The 18,522-nt window shown below is 33.1% G+C and overlaps 3 protein-coding genes across 7 annotated transcripts; 2 read left to right on the top strand and 1 right to left on the bottom strand.

Moving 5' to 3' along the window:
• Positions 1-613: 613 nt before the first annotated feature.
• LOC105126018 (multiple C2 and transmembrane domain-containing protein 1) lies at positions 614-4,060 on the top strand. Of its 2 annotated transcripts, XM_011026727.1 has the most exons (2): positions 614-3,397; positions 3,561-4,030. In XM_011026727.1, exons 1-2 carry the CDS (start codon positions 823-825, stop codon positions 3,677-3,679), a joined length of 2,694 nt encoding a protein of 897 aa, XP_011025029.1. In that variant the 5' UTR covers positions 614-822; the 3' UTR covers positions 3,680-4,030. The 2 variants fall into 2 exon arrangements, with proteins under 2 accessions (XP_011025029.1, XP_011025028.1); XM_011026726.1 differs by having other exon boundaries at positions 614-4,060.
• A 1,378-nt stretch (positions 4,061-5,438) lies between these two features.
• Positions 5,439-16,077, bottom strand: LOC105126016 (60S ribosomal protein L6-like). 2 transcript variants are annotated; one of them, XM_011026722.1, is made up of 5 exons: positions 16,043-16,077; positions 6,871-7,147; positions 6,486-6,592; positions 5,887-6,068; positions 5,439-5,784 (listed from the first exon to the last, which is right to left on the bottom strand). In XM_011026722.1, exons 2-5 carry the CDS (start codon positions 7,122-7,124, stop codon positions 5,629-5,631), a joined length of 699 nt encoding a protein of 232 aa, XP_011025024.1. In that variant the 5' UTR covers positions 7,125-7,147; positions 16,043-16,077; the 3' UTR covers positions 5,439-5,628. The 2 variants fall into 2 exon arrangements, with proteins under 2 accessions (XP_011025024.1, XP_011025023.1); XM_011026721.1 differs by lacking the exon at positions 16,043-16,077 and having other exon boundaries at positions 6,871-7,265.
• LOC105126017 (mitogen-activated protein kinase 3-like) lies at positions 13,317-18,131 on the top strand. Of its 3 annotated transcripts, none has more exons than XM_011026724.1 (6): positions 13,317-13,687; positions 13,766-13,895; positions 16,196-16,333; positions 16,433-16,765; positions 17,255-17,438; positions 17,540-17,793. In XM_011026724.1, exons 1-6 carry the CDS (start codon positions 13,530-13,532, stop codon positions 17,680-17,682), a joined length of 1,086 nt encoding a protein of 361 aa, XP_011025026.1. In that variant the 5' UTR covers positions 13,317-13,529; the 3' UTR covers positions 17,683-17,793. The 3 variants fall into 3 exon arrangements, with proteins under 3 accessions (XP_011025026.1, XP_011025027.1, XP_011025025.1); XM_011026723.1 differs by lacking the exon at positions 17,540-17,793 and adding an exon at positions 17,811-18,131 and having other exon boundaries at positions 13,318-13,687; XM_011026725.1 differs by lacking the exons at positions 17,255-17,438; positions 17,540-17,793 and adding an exon at positions 16,928-17,067.
• The last annotated feature ends 391 nt before the right edge of the window (positions 18,132-18,522 follow it).

Raw genomic sequence — 18,522 nt, 5'->3', positions numbered from 1 at the left:
TGCGGTGTCTTTAGCTGGAAGCTTGAGAAGTGTTTCTAAGGAAATCTGCACTGGTTAATAAGGATTATGCCGGGATTTAAACATATTAGTTTTTGTAGGCGAATGAAAATCAGATCAGTGTGGTAACAGAAGAAGTTAATTTCTTCACCTATGAACAGATCCTAGAATCCACATTTTCCAAATGTTATGATGAGCTTCATGATAAAACCATACATCATATATCTACATTGAGAGAGAGGTGCAGGACTGATCCCTTTCTTGTCAGAGATGTCGAACTTTTAAGAGTAGAAAGAAAAGGAAAACAAGAGAAGATTAGACTGTTAAAATGCAATAGTTGATCCTATTAAGATCCAATGTTATTCTTTGTTAGCTTACTAAAAGCATCAATAAATTTTTTGAAGGGAAGAAAATACGCGCAAGAAGCATCTGGAAACCAGTAATAAAGTAACCAATTTCCATTGAACTTTATATTCAAGTTCTTCATAGCAATCTGGGCGACAGTAAATAATATTTGTTGAGAAATATGCATATGATTATTACATCCACAGACTAAATAAAGCTTATCCTTTCCCTCCATTTTGCTCTTCTTGGCCAACCTAGTCTATCAACAAAACTCAAAGGCAGCTTCTCCATCAAAGCATTCCTTTCTTCACAATTCAAAGCTACTACTGTGAGTGAGAAATAACCGATCAATAATTCCTTCCATTTATATTGTAACTTGGTGACTTGAACTTCTTTGCTTCCACTTCGAGTTTCTGATTTCTTGTATAGAGTCACTTCCCTGTAGCTTCCGACACCAGCAAAGTAACCCAGAAAAAGAGCATGAAGCTAGTGGTAGAAGTAGTAGATGCTCATGACCTTATGCCCAAAGACGGAAAAGGTTCAGCTAGCCCATTTGTAGAAGTTGATTTCCAAAACCAACTAAGCAAAACCAAAACCATCCCGAAGAACCTCAACCCTGTTTGGAACCAAAAACTTCTTTTTGATCTAGATGAAACCAAAAACCGCCATCACCAATCCATTGAGGTTTCCGTTTACAACGAGAGGAGACCAATTCCTGGCCGAAACTTCCTTGGTAGAACTAGAATTCCATGTTCAAATATTGTCAAGAAAGGTGAAGAAGTTTATCAAACTTTCCAATTAGAAAAGAAGTGGTTTTTCTCAACTGTCAAAGGTGAAATTGGCCTTAAAATCTATACCTCACCAGAATCGAAAGCTCCTCCCCTTCCCTCTCCATCACAACCTCCATCATCTAATACACCACAACTACCAGAAACCTCTCCTTCTAGTTCTTCTCTCCCCACTATTACTCATATTGCAGAAAATACCGGCCGTGATTGCAGAACACTTGCTGCTCTTCCTAGAGCAGAGATTCTTCATACTTCTGAAGCTATTACAGAACAGTCTGGGAAAAAGATTTCTGCAATTTCTGAAACTAGTGGCGGTTTTCCTGCAAAAGAGCCAAAGAACAGAAATAAACCTGCCAAAATAAGAGTTGATACCGCTCAACACGTACACAAACACCAAGTCCTGCAGAAAACCAGCCAATCGGTGGAGAAACTACCGAACGGTGCCCCTTACACAATGCATGCTGCTAATCCATCAGCTCATTCAAGTGATCTAGATGACTTCAACTTGAAGGACACCGACCCCCAGTTAGGGGAACTGTGGCCAAGTGGTGGAGCATACGGGGGAAGAGGATGGATGAATGGCGAGAGATATGCAAGCACATATGACCTTGTTGAGCAGGTATCCTACCTATATGTTCGAATTGTTAAAGCCAAAGATCTTCCTTCAAGCTCCATCACTGCAAGCTGCGATCCTTATGTGGAGGTAAAGCTTGGGAACTACAAGGGTAGGACAAGGCATTTCGAGAAGAAAATGAACCCAGAATGGAACCAGGTCTTTGCTTTCTCAAAAGACCGAATACAGTCATCGGTGCTGGAAGTTTTTGTCAAGGACAAAGAAATGGTGGGGAGAGACGATTATCTTGGAAGGGTAGTTTTCGATTTGAATGAAGTTCCAACTAGAGTTCCACCAGACAGTCCACTGGCTCCTCAATGGTATAGGCTGGAGGACCGACGAGGAGAAGGGAAGGTGAGAGGAGAGATTATGCTTGCGGTTTGGATGGGAACGCAGGCAGATGAAGCCTTTCCAGATGCATGGCACTCTGATGCTGCCTCAGTATATGGAGAGGGTGTACTCAACATCCGCTCAAAAGTCTATGTATCACCAAAATTGTGGTACCTAAGAGTGAATGTCATTGAAGCTCAAGACGTGGTGCCAAGTGACAGAAGCCGCCTCCCAGAAGTATTTGTAAAAGTTCAAGTTGGAAATCAAGTTCTCAGGACAAAGATTCACCCCACTAGAACAGCTAACCCACTCTGGAATGAAGATTTGGTGTTTGTAGTGGCTGAGCCTTTTGAGGAGCAGCTCTTTCTTACTGTTGAGGATCGATTAACTCCTCTGAAAGATGATGTCTTGGGGAAAATAAGCGTGCCTCTCAACATTTTTGAGAAGCGACTAGATAACCGGCCTGTTCATTCTCGCTGGTTCAATTTAGAAAAATATGGTTTTGGTGTTTTGGAAGCTGACAGGAGGAAAGAGCTCAAGTTCTCAAGCCGGATTCATCTAAGAGTTTGTCTTGAAGGAGGATACCATGTAATGGATGAATCGACAATGTACATCAGCGATCAAAGACCAACAGCAAGGCAGCTCTGGAAGCAGCCAGTTGGGATATTAGAAGTGGGAATCTTGGGTGCACAAGGTCTTCTTCCATTGAAGATGAAAGATGGCCGAGGGAGTACAGATCCCTATTGTGTGGCTAAATACGGCCAGAAATGGGTTCGCACAAGAACAATCGTTGACACTTTCAATCCAAAATGGAATGAGCAATACACTTGGGAAGTTTACGATCCCTGCACAGTGATAACATTGGGAGTTTTCGATAACTGCCATTTAGGAGGAGGCGAGAAACCAACTGCTGCAAATGTAGCACGAGATGCAAGAATTGGAAAGGTAAGAATTAGACTGTCAACGCTAGAAGCTTATCGGACTTACACTCATTCTTATCCACTTCTTGTTCTGCACCCACTCGGTGTGAAGAAAATGGGGGAGCTCCAACTGGCAGTTAGATTCACCACCCTCTCTCTAGCTAACATGATATATGTCTATGGGCATCCTTTGCTGCCTAAAATGCACTACTTGCATCCATTCACAGTCAATCAGGTAGACAATTTGAGATACCAAGCCATGAATATCGTAGCTGTGAGGCTTGGCCGAGCTGAACCACCTCTGAGAAAAGAGGTGGTGGAGTACATGTTAGATGTGGATTCTCACACGTGGAGTATGAGAAGAAGCAAAGCCAACTTCTTCAGAATCATGTCACTTGTTTCTGGTTTGTTTTCTATGAGCCATTGGTTTGGGGACATTTGCCAATGGAGGAACCCAATTACATCAGTTTTGGTTCATATCCTCTTTTTTATATTGATTTGGTATCCAGAATTGATCCTCCCAACTCTCTTTCTCTACATGTTCCTCATTGGAATATGGAACTACAGGTTCCGACCAAGGCATCCACCTCACATGGACACTAAACTTTCATGGGCAGAAGCAGTGCACCCAGATGAACTTGATGAAGAATTTGACACATTCCCAACTTCTAAGTCCCATGATATAGTTCGAATGAGGTATGACAGGCTTAGAGGAGTTGCAGGAAGGATCCAAACTGTAGTGGGCGACATAGCAACACAGGGGGAGAGATTTCAGTCTCTACTCAGCTGGAGAGATCCAAGAGCAACCAGTCTTTTCATTGTGTTCTGTCTTTGTGCAGCTGTGGTGCTCTATGTGACTCCTTTCAGGGTGGTGGCTCTAGTTGCTGGTTTGTATTATTTGCGGCATCCTAGGTTTAGAAGCAAGCTACCTTCTGTGCCCAGCAATTTCTTCAAGAGATTGCCAGCTCGAACGGACAGCTTGCTGTAAGACTGCAAGCAGAGCTTGAGGTCTCATGTAACAAATTCCTTATTTTCCGTTACCTTAATCGCTTCTTGTTGGAGTTATAATAAGTGTTTTGTTTACAGTAATACAATTCAATTTTTTGAGATTTTAATGAAATTTTATGTTTGTAATTATTTTAAGTATTAAAAATTAATTTTTAAACTGAATTTAATCTTAAAAATCTTTAAAATTACGATTCTAAATATAATAAATTTAATATTAAAACTGATTTTGTTAAAATATGCATGGAAGATTTTCGAAGAAATAAAATAAAATAAATTTTTATTTCTTCGAGTTATAGGATACCAACTGCAAATTTATGATGGATTTATATACCCTCAAACAGAAATTCTGCTCTCCTGTTCCTCCTTCCACTCGCCATGCTATCATTGCGAGAAAGCTAGTGGAATTGATTGGCTTCCCTTTTCAATTTGCGTTGTGATTTTGAGCGAGAAGCTATAAAAAACCAAGAAAGAGTTCACTATTAAGGTACAAGGGACTGCGGAGAAACAGAGAGAACTAGCCAACAGCGTAAGGGCAAATGGCAGGTGATCGTTGTTCTTCATTTTTTTATTTATGAAAAGATTGTTCCTCCAGAAACCAAACAGTATCACATTGAAGTGCGAAATTGAAGTTTAAATCAAATACCAATATCCAACTCCAAACTAAGAAACCTCACAGCATTCAATCGAGAAAAAATGTCATCAAGTAGCAACAGGCTGCCTGAATAGCCACCGTTGACATCATGGATAAACATGCACAGCCCAGCAGAGCTGTTTCTCTTGGGGTCCGTTTGTTTTTCATCTATTTCTATGTTTGCGGTGAAGAAACATATTTAGAGATTTGATAATGCATCAAATTATATTTTATATTATGAAACTCATTAAAAAATTAAGTTTAAAATATAATTTTTAATTTTTATATAATTTTTTAATTAAGTTTTATAAAATTCTATATGTTTTTACGTTTTAAAAGTATTTTTTTATTTTTTTCTTTAATTTAAATTAATTTTTTTATTTTAAGATCATTTTAAAATAATTTTTTAAAAATAAAAAAAATATTTTAATATATTTCTAATTAAAAAATACTTTTAAAAAACAACCATAATTAAATATTTTATACATATTTTATTCTATACATAAATTTCAATTATAATTTTTATCTAACATATATTTAAACCCAACAAGCCATGCCTAACCATATTTTTTTAAACCACGACCGCACAAGCTGCCTCGAAAACACTCACTCAGTCTTTTGGATGTGAAATTTTCAGTTCCGATCCACTTTCCTACAATTCATTGATAAAAGCGCAGCCGTGCTAGGTACCCAACTATTTCATTAGCCGAGCCGACCCAAAGCAAAAAATGTAAACAACTCGAGGGAAAAGGGATGTTTTAGATTCACTAAAATAACAGCAAAAGCTACACAACTAACAATTCTAATGAACAAATAACATGAAAAATCTTACACCAAGAAATGAAAAATGGGAAACAAAAATCAATCGCTGCCTTATACGAGGTTCATGTAGCTGTCTATTGCCAAAAACACTAGAAGAGGTGCATCTGCTAAGATAAAGTTCAAACAAAATACAATTAAAAAGTAGCTCAAGAGAAACGATCCTAGATTTTTATTTTAAAACACAAGCTCATGAGGCTTCATTCCATCCTTGAGAGAAAACCTTGCGCCCAAGTATGCTTTCAATTCTGGAACACTCTCAATTGATTTAATGACTTGTGCATCCACTGACTTCTGGTCATCCTTCTTTTCTTGTGGGAGTGCATTCTCACCCTGTAACATGGGATGAGATGATAATAAATTTCTGAATGGACAAGATGAGAAAATACAATAGAACATAACCAAATCTAACTAATGACCACTTTCAAAACCCACCTCTTTCTCTGCCTCAAAGAAATTGCCCTCTCCTTTCTTCTTCTTCTTCTCAGCCTTCTTGGCAAAATATTTGTCATCGAGCTTCTCCACATTAACCCCGGATATGTCAACCTTGGTGGAAGTTGCAATCACATAACATTGGTTGACTCTCCTAAGAGGAACACCGTTGATCTTAAAAGGTCCTGCAGCAATTGGGAAACAAATATCATAATTTTAAGCAGGAGAACCGCGGTAAAAATCATCCACGTTATAACAGCAATACTGAGTCCAAGACCTTACAAATCAAATTATGTCGCAAGATTTTACAAATCCTAAACCATCCAAGCTAAGTCATATCACTAAATTTCCATTTCAAAACAGCATAGAACATCAACCAAGTAAATAACCAAGCACTGATGCGTGCATAATCACAGATCCAAATTTCAGGTCACTAGCTTTAAGATGATGAATAAAATAATTTCTTTCGCCCAACAAAAACAGTAATGCACAAGCCCACTACAGCACAGGCACGACAGTCAGTATAAATTAAGCAGGTAGATGTCATTGTCATACAAGAAAAAACATAAAAATTGTGAAAGGGAATAAAAAATCAAGCTAACCAGTGACAAGTAGCAACCCAGAAGTCAGTTGCTTGAGAAACACAACTCTCTTGCCCTTGAACCTTCCAGCAAGAATGATCAACACAGTCCCAGGAGTAACACTATCCCTACAACACCATATAAAAAGCAAAGAAATAACAGATTACAACATTACTTAAATCACATTGTAAAGAATTTAGCAGCCAAAACTATCTGTAAATCAACAGCCTTTCTCACACCATAAATCTCTTGTAATTCAAAATGAAATATTCAATAGAAAACACAACCAAAACCCCATTCTAATACAGAAGCATACTCAAAAAGAAAAATTACAACATCGATTTAAAGATTTAAGAACTCAAAAGAATGAATTCATAAAGAAAGCGACATGGATAAAAGTGGATACCTGAGCTTGGTGGGCTTCAGCTTGCGCTTGTTAGGCAATGGCTTCTTGACATCATCAGCTGGGTAAAACTTAGGTGGTTTCTCGGCAGAGGTGGGGGCTTTAACTTTAGGGGCATGTTTAGGGAAAACACCGCCGTTTTTGGCCTTGATAGCCCACAAACCTCTCTTGTGGTACATCTGCGACCTCGAGTACTTGCCGATTCCTCGGACTAGATCTGGGTTTCTGGTTACCTGTGGTGTCTTCCTGGGAGCCATTGATTCCGATTGAGGTCTCTCTCTGTGAAAAATGGCCACAAACCCTGGAGGAGAGGATTTAGAGAAATTATATATGCGACATTTTATATAGGAAGAGAAATGGGAGTGTCAGGGAGAAAAAAAAACCCTAGAAACCCTAATTCCGATAATTGGGTTTCGGGCTTGGGTTCGGGTTGTGTGTGGTTTGTTTCTACCCTTGGGTGGGCCTGTGTTGTTACTGATGTTTGGTCATGGAATTGTTTGGATCACATATATTTTTTAATTATAGAAAACATTATTTGGTTAATTAAGGTTATAATTTTTGTGTTTGATCTTATATATATAATTATTTTTCAAATATTAATTTTATAAAATCTATAATAATATATTTTTTATTTATAAAAACTTTTTTTTCATTTATTTTGCATGGAAAAAATCCACCTTACACAGCTTTAATTAAATATATATTTTTAAAATCATAATTAAAATTATTTTTATTAATTATTTTGCATGGAAAAAATCCACCTTACAGCAGCTTTAATTAAATATATATTTTTAAAAAATTTAATAATTTTAAATTTTATAATTCTTCTCAAGTGATTTTTTTATTATAAAATTTTCTTTAAAAAAGTTTAATCATGAATCTAGGATTGTGTTATTAGCTATTTATTTATTTGATAATAAGAGTTATTTTTAGTTTAGTTTGTGGATCAATTAATATTAAATTTTAATTTTAAATAAATATTTTAATATAAATTTGCTAGATACTAATTTCATTATTTAAATTTTAAAAGTTAGAAAAACAAATATATCTTTTTAATAGTAAATAATATTATTATACTTATCAATGGATAGTGTTTAGTTATTATTTTGTGATATAAGAAACATAGATAGTAATGATAGATGAGACATGTTTTACAATATTTTTTATTTTAAAAATACATAAATTCATCCAATACATTATCATATAAATATATCTATTTTATATCTCTAATTATAACTTCATCTAAATAAACATAAATCTCCATTGTTTTCATCTTTCATGTCTTAAAACAATAAACAAATGGTATTGTTATATATCAGGTTCATTTTACTCATTCACCAATGGATTTATTGTTCTTGTAATAAAAAATTAATAAAAAAATAAAAATAAAATATTATTTTCATAATTATAGCTGTTTTATTGTTCTTGTAATAAAAAATTAATAATAAAATAAAAATAAAATATTATTTTTATAATTATAGCTGCTAAATAACATAAGTTGCAATATCATCATATCATGTCATAGTCTTTATTTAATTTTAAAAAGTCAAGTATTAAAATTATGTGAATTTTTTCAAATTAAAGAGTAATCTAGGAGAAAATAACTTTGAAATTAACAAATAAAAAATATAATATGTACCAAATTCAAATCCAATCTTTCAAGGGCAAGTTGGTAAATTGACACCCAACCAATAAGATATCCATCCATTATACTCTCTACCACAAAACCTTCTCATTCTCTCGTATTCTATAAAGAAAAATATCTAATAAAAAATAACAACAAAAACTTATTTTATTATATTATTACTCACACTTAAAAACTAACTTTTTCAACAAACTAGATAAAATTTACTTTTCAAATCCTCAAACTAACAATTAATTTTAACCATTTTCTTAAATTCACACATTTACCTAATATTATAAACCCTAAAGCCCCAAAAAAAAACCCTTACAATAGTGAAAGAAACAAAACCAGTTTTTGTAGTAGGCCCTTTCTTGAAAGCTACTAAGAGACTGTATATCAAAAATATTCCAAAAACTATAACTAATAAAGAGCTTATAAAGATTGTTGAAGAGCATGGTGCTACTAAGAAAATAAAGTAAGATAATTCATGAACTAATAAGTTTGTTTGTATTTCTAATAAATTATTTTGGTGCTTTAAGAAAGCTTAAACTTAATATAAGGTTTTAACCTATTTTAACATAAGTTTGGTAGCTATGTACTTAAATTTGATAAGTTGTCAGATCCAATATATTTAAATTCACTTTTGAGCTGAACCCAAGATATCGTAGGTTAAGCAAGCTATCAGAAATAATACATTTGGATTCACACTTGAGCTAAGTCTAAAGTATTGTGATTCTGGCATGCTGTCAAATTTAATATACTTGGGTTCAACCTTGGGGTGAACCCAAGGTACCATGAATTAAGTGTGCTGGTAGATTCAATAAACTTGGGTACACTCTTGAAGTGAACTCAAGGTAACATGAGTCTAATAAATTATCAGACCTAATATATTTAGATTTATCTTGTAAGTGAACCTAAAGCATCATGAATCTAATATGTTGATAGATTCAATATACTTGGGTTCATCTTTAAGGTAAACCCAAGGCATCATAGGTTTGGAAAAGTATCAGACCCAATGCATTTGGGTTTAGTCATGAGCTGAACCCAAGGTATTGTGGGTCTGAGGGACTATCAGACACATCTCATCTGAGTTTGGCTATACATTAGGTCCAATAGATCTCAAAGATCCATGACTATAGGCTTTTTTTAGGACATGACTTATTCGTATCATAAATACTCATCATCCTATGTCAATAGATATATAAAAGGTCTCTGTAGAGACTTACTATATTTCCACCTTATTAATGTTTATTAATAATCTATAAGGGATATTTATCTTTTATTAATTATATGTAAAGAATATTTATTATTTATTAATGTTGTCAAGTAAAAATGATTTTTCAGTTCCTTTTAACTTTATCAAAATAACAAAGTTCAACAAGTATAAATACATCTTGAACCATCTAGGTAAAAGATTAATAACTTTTCCTCTTTTAAAAGCTTATATATATCTTATAGTATTAATAACACTAAAAACAAGAACAAACACTCTTGTTCTTGGAATTTAAAGTTCTTTTTTTTATTTATTGTCTTTTCCATTTGAAGTTATTGATTTTATCATCATAAGGGCTTTAAGTCCCCTTGATATGGACTGTTTTTATAGGTACTAAGACTTCCACTGTTAAATTTATACTTCCTGGGATAAGAAGAATGAAATTAATGACACTAATATTTTATTAACCATTATTCAAACACTAAATATCATGTTCCTTTAACATATTGGATTATGAGATATCAACATGAACCACCAATGTTTTGATTGGTGTTGTTATGCTTTAAAGCATGAATGTCGGATGCATAAGGAGCTATATAGAGCTACATTAGCATGGAACACATGTTGATTTTATTCCTTTATAGAAGTTTATAGTGGTTTTCGCATAAACCAAATAATTCTTAAATATTTATTTGTTGTTGTTTAAGATTGAAACTTGATGTGGTCTTGTTTTTTCTTTGGAAAAAATTTGAAAGGATTTTTGTTAAGCATTAAAAAAGAATGTTTGATATTTTTTGTAGAATTAACGTAATTAACTTTGGTTTATATTATTGTCATGACTTGTTATTTGATTATTTTGTGTTTTTTTTTTGTTGAGGTTGTTGATTCAATCAAACTGTGATTTTTTATATTAGCCATTAGGTTGTTTGAACTTGATTTATATGTCAAGAAATAAAAAAAAGATGTGATAGTTTTCAACAAATATCCTTTTATAAATTCCTTTTGCAGGCCAAAAATATATGATGAGATTAATCCCTATTAACTGGAAGAGTACCAAAGTAAAGTATGATCATTAATTCGTGTACAAAATATAAAATAGGCATGAAAGCCCTTCTTTAAAGCACTTCATAGAAAACAACTTTTGAACAAGCAATTACTTTTTTCTTTTTAGTTTTTCCCTAACAAGTCATCGAGCCCTATCTCAGAATATATTCCATGAAGGATGGATTTATCATCCACCTAATCTTATGATATAACCATTGCGATTGAATACTGATATGACCAATTTTGGATAAGTTTTGACCTTGATTTTTATATCACTAATCAGTCACTCCTTTAATTATTTTTTCAGTATTTCTACATCAAGCAACCATCATTCCCTCACTACTTTCATCTGTCAAGCAACTTTCTATTTTCTTATCATGTAAATCCATTACATTCCTCTACTTGATAATATTATTGTTAAAAGGATAAATATGACATTTTATCACCTTGTGAAGATATGTCAATTTTTCCTTTTTATATGTCACTGGATGTTTTATCAGTTGTATCCATAGATTAGAAATAACTAAATGATAATACTAGAACTTTAATGGTAAAGTTAAAATAAGCAATCTAAATTTAACTTGTTAGAATGAAAGTGGAAGAGAGGATGTAATTATGTGTGTATGGGCACATGTCTATACCTTTATACTTGTGTATGAGTATAACTTCATTACAGGTTATGCATGTCAGTATCTACTATTTCATTATAGCTTAATTGAAACTATGGGTATCTTTTCTATCATTTGCAATCCTTTTTTTAAGCTTCACACTCCCAATAAGAGTAAAATGTGTTGGGATGCCTATTCTTCAGATAACTTATCTTCTTGTTTTCTCAATATGTTATGTATGATAAATACTCAAGAAGGAGTTGTCGACTCATATTTGTCATGATGAAAACCGTTGAGGATGCAAATGTTGTGATTAAAAAACTAAATGACACTGTAAGCATTACTTCTTCTTTTTCTTGTTATAAATGCAATGAGACATTTTATCATTATTGATGTCATTTATTTTTATAAATGACTTCATAAGTATTGAATGACTTTTTATATTTGTTTTTCATTGCAAGAAACTAGAGGCCTTGAGATTAAAATAAACATCATGAAAAAGCCTTTGCAAACATTGAATTTGTCTTCTCTCTAAGTAGATGAATCTTAATTTGTTAATGACCTGTATAAGGTTTATGCGGGAAATTTTGCTAAGATAGTAGCAACATATATACTTAAAAAACTTTTCTTTAAGAAGAGAAAGGTTCTTAATGCACAGGTTTTATGAATTCTAAGTACCTTAAAATCCAATGAATTCAGGTTTGTAACATTTTTTTTAGAGGATAATGTAGACATTGCCATCTCATCTTTTAACAATTTTGTAAGTTACTTGTAATCTTGCTTTATTTAACTAAGTGATTTAAGTTTATAAAACACAAAAACCTCTTACATATGCTCTTTGTTCATCCTATGCATACACTCTAGTCATGCATTCTTGTTTATATGTATTTATTTATTGCAAAGGCATCATCATGTATGCTTCTTACTTTTGGATCACTAGCCAATCATCAGGATCTTTTAGCTCAATTAAACCATTGTTAAATTGGTTGTTGAATCTATTATGATATGTTACCAATCTGATATGATTTTATTCATATATATTCTTACTTTTATAAGTTGTTAATTATATATTCTTAGGCTTTATCTTATAAGAAATATCATTGACAACTATAATTACTTTGTGTGTGTGTGTGTGAAAGAGAGAGAGAGAAACAATAACATAATAAGTATGCATAAAATGAAAATCTTTTAACGTTATTTCTTTTCTTCTTCATGGTATCAGAGCAGGTTCATATTTATCTATCTCAAATATTATTTGTTTGGATGGCTTCCTCCAGTTTGGATGATGTAGAAAGTTCTATTATCTTTTCATCATTAAATCTTCCTGATTTCAATTCAAATCAATGTCTATATTTTGTTCAATTGAATGATTTTGATTATCTTCTTTAATTAATGGTTGTGTCATTAGTGCTTGACTGAAGTTCAATAATTGAATTTATTAACAAAAGTAATATTGCTCCTGATATCAAATATCCTCAATAGAAATTATGGTTGCTGACATTCAGATGGTTCAGTTATAGCTATTCAATACTATGGAGCCAAATATTGTTGAAATCTTTAACTTAACTTTTTTGTTTTTCATTTTTATCCTTCAACATCAAGTTATTCGATGATTAAGTTTCATGATATTATTCAATTTACTTTTGAACACAGTCACCCTAATATCAAGATTGGATCAAAATTTTTGTATCTTGACCTGGGTGGAACTGGATTAAGTTTTTTTTTTTTTTATCTCTTCAATTTTTTTTCTTAATTTTCGTCCTTCAATATTTCATTTGTTAGAAATTAAGCTTCAATTTTTTTTTATATCATGTTGCCATTTGATTTATTAGAAATTGATCTTTAAATTTTTTTTAACCGTACCCTTGATCAGAGGCGGCTGCAATCCAAGCCGTCCATTATTCCCTTGCCAAACGCGTCCATCTCCAAGTTTTGTTTTAACTTGGCGCGCGTTTTCCCTTCTCCTTCCAAGCGAGGCTTGCATTATCGTAAATTAACATATAGATAATAATAGAAAGTCGAATCTAAGTATCTCCCCTTCTCTCTTATGTATTAAATCTCCTCCTCTACCCTCTAATTCTTCACAGCTTAAATTATACATCTATCAAAAAGAGAATTCAGATATTTTGGTCTGGGAAATACTCAGAGAGAGAGACGAAACAGACGATCGGAGATGGCAAATTACGCAGCGGGAAATGGTGATTTCCCGGCGATTCCAACTCACGGGGGCCTGTTCATTCAATACAACATTTTTGGCAATCCTTTTGAAATCACGTCGAAATATCGACCTCCGATCACTCCGATTGGCCGTGGCGCCTACGGCATCGTCTGGTATTAATTATTAGTTTTTGGAGTGGTTTTAATTAGTTCGATTGATTGAATTAGATTAAATTAATGAGTTTAATTTAGCTCGGTGTTGAACTCGGAGACGAACGAGAAGGTGGCGATAAAGAAGATAGCCAACGCTTTTGATAATTATATGGACGCCAAGCGCACCCTCCGTGAGATCAAACTGCTTCGCCATCTGGATCACGAAAACGTAAGTGCCTTGCCTGCCTCTTCACTCTTCCACTGCGTTTCAGTCAATACCCTTTTTCTATACTAGAAACGCCAAATGAACACTAGAAAAGAAGGAAGCTCTACCCTTACTACCTAGCCTAATAGTCCAGGTGTTGCCTAGAGCCTAGCTATTTCGGTAGTGTGGCCAGCCTATCCTCTCTACACACCGATGTTTGCTTTTATCGTAATTCATTGTTAAATTATAACTAGGCAAATACAAAGAAGAAGTAATAAATGAATTATAGAATGGCGAAATACGTTATAATTGTAAGCTCGCCGACTTGGAACTTTGTGAAATAGAATAATACTACACTGTATGTGTGTCGTGCTCCGTCGTTAGCCGGATTAAATTTTGTATAACATAAAAAAAAAACAGATGATGATAATTTGAGCAAATATGGGTTAATTTTATTAACATATGATGTTGTGATGATGTGAGATATAAAATTAAAATAACTTATAATAAAGTGAAGTGAAGAGAAATTGCAAACTTCAAGGTAATAACCTAAAATCAAATAATAATAAAAAAATAATGTTAAAAAATATAATGTTAAAGAATAAAGACTGAGTTAACCAACTCATGATTGGTAATGTGAAATCAAAATAAAAAATTTATAATATAAAAAAATAAAACTTAATAAAAAAGATCAAAATTTAGTAAAAGAATATTAAAAAAAACTTGAGTTAATTCGGGTTAACTTTACTAATATGCTCTCGGTATAACCTAACAAAAAAAAGTAAAAAATAAAAAAATTTAAGAGCTAATAATTTAATGTCAAATATTAAAATTAAAAAAGGTCAATGTCATAAAAAAAAGTAAAGGGAAAAAAACATAATTATTCGTGAGATGAGATTAAGATAAAAAAATAGAAGTTAAATAAAAAACATTGAAAATGAAAATCTGAATTAATTTAAGTTAACTTGACTAACTTGTATTTGAAATAACCCAATAGAAAAAAAAATGAAAAAATCACAACTTAAGGGCTAATAATTTAATGACAAAGGATAAAATTAAAAAAAAATGAACTTCTTACCAAAAAAACATTGAGGAAAAAAAATTTAAATTAACTAAACTAACCTGTTATTTAAGATATGAGATAAAAATAACTCAATAAAAACAATGAAAAAACAATGAGATTATGGTAATTCTACCGCAGCCAAATTGGACTTTCATTGTTAACATGCACGCATAGTTGAAAAGATGATGACGCACCACACCCCTATAGATTTTGGTAATTGTATGACCCTGCATGCATTGCTCGGAAGGCTTGAGGGCTGTCACGTGCTGAAACATGCACCAATAATTTTTTTTAATAATATTTAATTATTTAAAATTATCAAATAACCCCAAAATAAATCCAAAAATTACAAAAAAGACCTAGAATAAAAAGATTGAAACAACCATGAAACTAACCTTAGTTTTTTTGGATTTAAAGAGTAATTTTATCATTTAATCATTTAAACAAAATAAAAAAGATCAAGAAGCCCCCTATGTGCATGTTCTTTTTTTTTTCTCTTGGGGATGACCCTAACTTCATTGTGCAAATGTTTTTTAGAAGATAAAAAAAGTATCGGACCAAAGCTAGATATTTTTTTGCTTTTAAGGTTAAAATAATTATTTTATAGTGCAAAAAAACATGTCGTGGCTAATTTATCTCCAAATAATTTTTGCAATGACCAATCAAATCTCTAGAAAAGATGATTCTACCACTAGTTGCAATTTTATTAGGTTTTCTAGTAAAGAGGTAAGGATATCATTTCACTGTTGTGTACATGGCTACAGTTTTTTGCTAATGACTTTTAGTTTTTTTTAATAGTAAAACTGAAAATGTCATTTTGTGTAAATTAGGAACCGTGTTGGTCGCCTTCTACTCCTAGTTTTATCAAGTTTGATTATATCTTACAATTTCTACTATAATATATTTCTCTTAGCCAAAATTTCATGCATTCTTTCTTTTATAACCAGGTAAAGTTGTTTGTGCATCATCAATTCGAAAGATCATTTAAACTTCGGAAAATTTAAAATAAAGGAAAAGGTAATTAATCTCAACAGAAGAAAAAAAAATTGCATAATGAATAGGAAAAGGTAATTAATCTCAACAGAAGAAGAAAAAAATTGCATAATGGATTCTCTCTCTCTCTCTCTCTCTCTCTCCCCTCCATATCTGTAGCAAAAATTGAAGGTCCTCCAATTTTATTCATAACATCTGGATTTGGAATGTGAAATGTCTTGTACTGGAATCAGTTTTTGTAAATTCTAACACTTTGAATGCAAAACAGGTCATTGGTATCAGAGATGTCATTCCTCCACCTCTACGCAGAGAATTTACTGATGTCTACATTGCCACGGAGCTCATGGACACTGATCTTCACCATATTATTCGTTCCATCCAAGGTTTGTCAGAGGAGCATTGCCAGGTAATATATTTCAGTTTTTAGTTCTTGTTGAACTTCGCAATGTAATTCAGGAGTCAAATACACGACACTGATCTCTTTCTGTTCATTTATGCTGGGCAGTACTTCTTGTACCAGACTCTTCGAGGATTGAAATACATACACTCTGCTAATGTTATTCATAGAGATCTGAAACCCAGCAATTTATTGGTAAATGCAAATTGTGACTTGAAGATCTGCGATTTTGGTTTAGCTCGGCCAACTTCAGCGAATGAGTTTATGACAGAGTATGTTGTTACCAGATGGTATCGTGCACCTGAGTTATTGCTCAACTCCTCAGACTATACTGCTGCGATAGATGTGTGGTCTGTAGGTTGCGTCTTTATGGAGCTTATGAATAGAAAACCTCTATTTCCAGGCAAAGATAATGTGCATCAGATGCGCTTATTGACAGAGGTACGGTAGATAGAACTGAAGCAAACATTGCTTGCATGGTTTTAAGAAGTTTGTGTTTGGAATATCTCTTGTTGTGTTTAGGATCTATATTCAGAAGAATGGTTGAGGCGTTAGATAACTTATAACTGATTTTCTATTTTTCTTTTTTCTTTTTCCACTCAGAGAAGAGTTAACTTCGGGTGCAGTCAAAGTGTTGGAAATTAATAATAGAAGGATTTGGCAGAAATATGTAAAAGTGTCCCTCCTAAAAAAATTATTCCAGGATAAATGGGTAATTATTGCTGATATGCACTAATTGGCAACCATTATGTATGTTCGTTATTGTCATTTTTGTAAAGGGATACATGACCAGGGAACAATCTTGGCGTGCTTTGCATCTGATTCTAACAGTTCAGGTTCTATAGGGTTTCACTTACGATGTTAATGTTTCTTCCAATGAACTAGCTACGCATAAGAAGTGAGTGTTTATCGTAATTTTATTAACCGCAGCTTCTTGGCACACCAACTGAATCTGATCTTGGATTTGTCCGGAATGAGGATGCAAGGAGATACATCCGGCAACTCGATTCACATCCTCGTCGGTCGTTAGCTGAACTTTTCCCACTTTTTCAACCGCTGGCCATTGATCTTGTAGATAAAATGTTGACATTTGATCCCACTAGAAGAATTACTGGTGAGTTGGACATCCTTATTTTGAAGCTTTTCTGAATACATTACTGAATTGCAATAATTTTTGATTGAGATGAATTTTCTCCATATATGTTGATCTGACAGTGAAAGCTCAGTCTATGTTGATTTTGTTGGCTGCGAGGAAAATTCATTTACAAACAACCCTAGACCTGCAAAACATGTTAAACTTTTTTCCTAATTATTGGGAGTTGCTTCAGCATTTGAGCTCACTTTGCGTTTTCAACTAGCCTGGTCTTTCTTTGATCGTGGTGATCACAATTACTTTCTTAGAAAAACTTGTGCTCCACAAATTTGACATTCCATTAGATACGACTTCCATCTGTTTCTTTCTAAAAGCAAGATTTGTCTGTATCAGTTGAAGAAGCATTGGCTCATCCATACCTTGCAAGGTTACATGACATAGCAGATGAACCAGTCTGCCCAGAGCCTTTCTCCTTTGAGTTTGAGCAACAACCCTTGACAGAAGAGCAAATGAAGGATATGGTCTATGAGGAGGCTATAGCACTCAATCCAGAATATGCATAATATTAGGGAAAATATAAGTGATATCCAGGTTTTTACTTTAATGTTCCTTTAGCACTGCCAATCCCGATGCCATTTATGGCAATGGGGTCACTGTCACAGATTAAACAAGAAATATCAGCTTCTGATGGTCTTTTGTATATGCAAATTTTGATCCTGGACTTGCTAATTGTTCATTCCATCATTTCCATGGTTGTGCACAGCCTTTATAATCGGATTCTGGATTTTGAAGATGCAACTCCCTCTTGGTGTAGTTTGTAAATGAATTAAAAAAAAATGTATATCTTATATTAGAAAGAAATACTTCCTCTTAATATTTATAAATATATGTTTATATTATGTAGTAAATTAAATCATAGTAAAAGAACTAAAAAATTTTAGTGCGTTTTCTAATATTATTATATAGATACTTATAATAACAAAAGATAAGACTTTAAACTTAATATGTCAGTAAGATTAATTATATAAGGTTGCAGAACCAGTTTGTAAGGCAGCAATTATATAAGGTTTCTTTCGGATCAGCAATGACGGGGTGCCATTGGAGG

The sequence above is a fragment of the Populus euphratica genome, unplaced genomic scaffold, assembly GCF_000495115.2.
Source record: "Populus euphratica unplaced genomic scaffold, PopEup_1.0 scaffold44.1, whole genome shotgun sequence".
NCBI classification, from domain to species: Eukaryota; Viridiplantae; Streptophyta; class Magnoliopsida; order Malpighiales; family Salicaceae; genus Populus; species Populus euphratica.
The sequence above is the reverse complement of the archived record's forward strand: the minus strand, read 5'-3'. Positions and strand labels throughout refer to the sequence as shown.

Bases quoted from the DNA above. Each gene is read 5' to 3' on its own strand.
- LOC105126018 (XM_011026726.1), top strand. From the start codon at position 823: ATGAAGCTAGTGGTAGAAGTAGTAGATGCTCATGACCTTATGCCCAAA.
- LOC105126016 (XM_011026722.1), bottom strand. From the start codon at position 7,124: ATGGCTCCCAGGAAGACACCACAGGTAACCAGAAACCCAGATCTAGTC. The intron at 6,069-6,485 runs GTTAGCTTGATT...CAATTGCTGCAG, and splicing joins TGGGTTGCTACTTGTCACTG to GACCTTTTAAGATCAACGGT. The intron at 5,785-5,886 runs GTGGGTTTTGAA...CCCATGTTACAG, and splicing joins TCTTTGAGGCAGAGAAAGAG to GGTGAGAATGCACTCCCACA.
- LOC105126017 (XM_011026723.1), top strand. From the start codon at position 13,530: ATGGCAAATTACGCAGCGGGAAATGGTGATTTCCCGGCGATTCCAACT. The intron at 16,334-16,432 runs GTAATATATTTC...TATGCTGGGCAG, and splicing joins TGTCAGAGGAGCATTGCCAG to TACTTCTTGTACCAGACTCT. The intron at 17,439-17,810 runs GTGAGTTGGACA...TGTCTGTATCAG, and splicing joins TCCCACTAGAAGAATTACTG to TTGAAGAAGCATTGGCTCAT.